Source organism: Cariama cristata, unplaced genomic scaffold (assembly GCF_000690535.1).
Source record: "Cariama cristata isolate BGI_N322 unplaced genomic scaffold, ASM69053v1 scaffold35240, whole genome shotgun sequence".
In the NCBI taxonomy this organism is placed as follows: Eukaryota; Metazoa; Chordata; class Aves; order Cariamiformes; family Cariamidae; genus Cariama; species Cariama cristata.
In genome coordinates this window covers 1,117-4,497 of record NW_009596942.1, presented here as the reverse complement: position 1 = coordinate 4,497, position 3,381 = coordinate 1,117, and the positions used below count along the sequence as shown (strand labels likewise).

Sequence of the window (3,381 nt, the reverse complement as noted above, 5' to 3'; positions counted from 1 at the left end):
TGGCTTCCTCAGCCGCTTGCAGCCCCTCTGCTTGCCACCGGTACTGGCGAGCCCGAAGGATGCTGGGCACCTCCCGCTGCAGCCGCTGGGAGCTCTTCTTCTGCCACACGTCGTACTTGGAGTACTTGGCGTGCGAGGGCTTCTGGAAGCTCTCCTGCAAGGGGATGGGATAGCAACATCAGCATCACCGCAAGCCTAGCCACCCTCCAGATGGGGGTTCCCCTCTTTGAGGTCCATCCATCCCATGGAAACATTGCCCCATCCCTGGAAACATTCAAGATCAGGTTGGACGGGGCTCTAAACAACCTGATCCGGTTGAAAATGTCCCTGCTTATTGCAGAAGGGCTGGACTAGATGGTCTTTAACGGGCCCTTCCAACCCAAACCATTCTACGATTCCAAGATCCAGCCCACCTCTGGTCCCCCACCTTATTAAAAGCTGACTTTCTGCAGGGTATTTGGCATGAGTTGCCCACAGTGGCCATCTCTCAAAGGCTCTGCAGAAGCAACAGACCTTGCAGCTGGGGTTTGTCCTCTCCCACCCACAGCCTTCCCATCTTTTCTCTTGCTATTTATTCCAGAGAAGGGTAGCCATCCCGGCGCAGTCCCCTACCTTGCTGAGCGCCGGCAGACCCACCAGGGAGGTGGCCGAGAGGTCGCGCTCGGACTTGACGGACTTGGCACAGTAGGTTTCCAGCAGAGCCAGGTCACAGCTCCGAAAGCAGCACTCCTCCACGATCCCCCGGTTGATCCGCCGGTTATTTCGTCCCACCGGTCTACCTGCAACAGCAAAGACCTTGGCATTAGCCACTAACCTGGACTGGGCCCTCTCCCCACCTCCATGGCACCCCATCCCCTTGCAGGCACCCCTCCACCTGCCACCACAGACCAGTGGGTCTCCCACTCTTCCAAAATAGCAGCACTTCTCCCAAACCAGCCGACGCGCCCGCAAACCATCTGAGTTTCACATTAAGACTTTCCCAGACAAATGCTGTTGATGCCAACAGGGTTCCCCACGTGCACGCAGTGCTAATTAAAGGCACTTTATATGGCGGTGATTTATTCCCCTCCTGTAAATCCGGCATGGGCGGCCTTTTTGGGCATAGCTAAAGCGAGGAAGCTCAAGCCCAGCCCAGCCGCCAGCGCTGCGCCAATTACTGCGACCATCTCCGATGTTGATCCTGGCAAGCGAGTTTTATTAGAAAGAAGCAGCACGGTGCTGCGGCTGCCAACCTCCCTCCGTTGGGTCGACGCTCAGGCAGGTGAAGCAAACCAAGGCGGCTAAATTTTACCAGATGGGACAGCTCTGAGACAGCTGCAGAAAGAATACAAGCTCCCGCACCCGCCAAGAATAGCTATTAAACTTAATCTTTTAATAAGAGTTCCTCTCCTGTTTCTGCCTGCAGAAGGATGCGAAAGCCCACGTCCGTTGCAGCAACAACCGAGTGCATTTCATATCACCGCTTAATGACGGCCAAAGCGCTCCACAGGAAAAGCTTACATCAGTTTCACCAGTTTTCTTCTCCCTCTTGAAATAAAAGAGACGGGCAAATTTGAATTTCTGATGCAAAACAAATTTGCTTGGGAATCGCGACTTCCAAAGCAGAAATGAAAGTATTTTCTCCACGCTTTCGCATGCGGCACGTTCTGTGCTTGTGCTGTTGTGGGGTCTGCAGTCAGGGCTCTACGCGCTGCCAGGAGCTCCTCTTCCCAGTGCAAGGTACTCCGAGGGAGGGGAGCAGAAGCTGGCACCAGTGGGGCTTGCAAACAGGATCCGGTACTGCATCCCGGCCAGGAGAATTTGGGCACGGGAAAAACTGAGAGCAAGCAGTGGAAGCGCAATGCCTAATGCTGCTCACCATACCGCACCGAGCCCCCGTCTCCAAGAAGGCTGCAGAAACATGCAAAATCGTCCACATTGGCCCTGTGCATGACCCACGATTTCCCTCCCACACTCCAGATGAAGCAGGCACTCAAGTATTTGGCCTTGGTGAAGATTTAAAGGCCCTGGCTTGCAAGGTGCTGACCAATTTCCCTGGGGGGTACCCCATCTGGGTGCCCACCCAAAGTGCCTGGGGACAAAGTGCAAAGCACAGGAGTTTTCTGTGCATGCAGTGCAACCCTACACGTGAAAAGCAGCCCCATATGTGCCATGCAAATATGCATGTGCAATGCAGCCCGGCGTGTGCAATGCAGCCCCGCATGTGCAAGGCAGACGTGCATATTCAACACAACCCCATGTGTGCAATGCTGGCGTGCAAAACCCTGTGACTGTACCGCGCTGTGGGCTCTGCAATAGCAAAGCCCTTGGCAGCAGGGCACCCACTCTCTGTTAAAATCAGTTGTGCCCCCATCGGCTCTGCTCCATGCTGGTGTATTGCCGCCGCTCTCGGAGGTCAGCAGAGCAAACGTGGCACCAGGGCGATGGGGCAGCTGACTCTTACCATGCAGCCCACCTTCGGGAGTCATTTCAAATGCTCTGTTTGCCACATTCGCCCCCCCTGCGCCACCACTCTCCTTTTCCTCTGGAAAAATTTCAGGCATGACTTTTAGCCAGCCCCACGGGAAGGTGAGAAGGGCAGTTCCATTTTGGTAAAGGCTCAGCGAAGGGAGCACTGTTAGCAGTTTAATCTTCTCTCTATAGAGGTTTGTGGCCAACAAGCACACTGGATTGGGCCTTCCCTTTAAAGGCAGGGCAGGTGTGTTGGGTGCCTGCAGCCGTACGAGTGGTGCTGGTGCAGGCAATCCAGGTGGAGATGCCCAAAGGAGACAGGGGAGAGGAGCCAGCTTGGGACTTGGTGCACATATTCTTCTATACACATGCAATACCCAGCAAGGGCCGTAGGAGACATGCACTGCCACCGACATCCCGCACCACGTATGGCCCCTGCTCAGCACCCATCAACCCCAGTGCCCAAACCTGCGCGCGCAGCAGGTTGCTGAAGCATTAGGCTGCTCCAGAAAGGCATCCTGAGCACGGGCAGAATGAGAGTTTGGAAGGAAAAGAGAAAAAAAATTCAAGTCACCCCCTCTTGCTAGCACATCCCCAGAGGGCTGTTTTTTTTTGCTGAACAGAAGGTTGCACAAGTGACGACACGCACGGTTCGGAGAGAAGTTGAAGTTTTGAAAGGTTACAAGTCTTCTCTCAAAAACAGAAGTTGCCCACTTGCAGCTATGTGTTTGTTTGGAAAGAAGGGGGGGGGTGTGGAAAAAAAAAAACAAGCAAATCAGGACCGTTTTCACCGCCTTGCCATCAAGGGCACTTTCTGGCATGGGAGCACGCGGGAAGATCATGGCAGCACGTGTTTGCCAACACCCAGGTGTGGCATCGCCAGGCTGAGCTCTACCGGCAGGGACCCCCGCGGCGGCGCGGCCCCCTCCT

General features: G+C 54.9%; 1 protein-coding gene across 1 annotated transcript; it reads right to left on the bottom strand.

Annotated features, from left to right (window-relative positions):
• Window positions 1–4: 4 nt before the first annotated feature.
• On the bottom strand, window positions 5–779 carry IGF2 (insulin-like growth factor 2; the record flags this gene model as incomplete). Its single annotated transcript, XM_009708073.1, has 2 exons — window positions 5–154; window positions 613–779. Coding segments are annotated over 2 exons (317 nt in total), but the record flags the coding sequence as incomplete, so codon positions are not given.
• Between the last annotated feature and the right edge of the window lie 2,602 nt (window positions 780–3,381).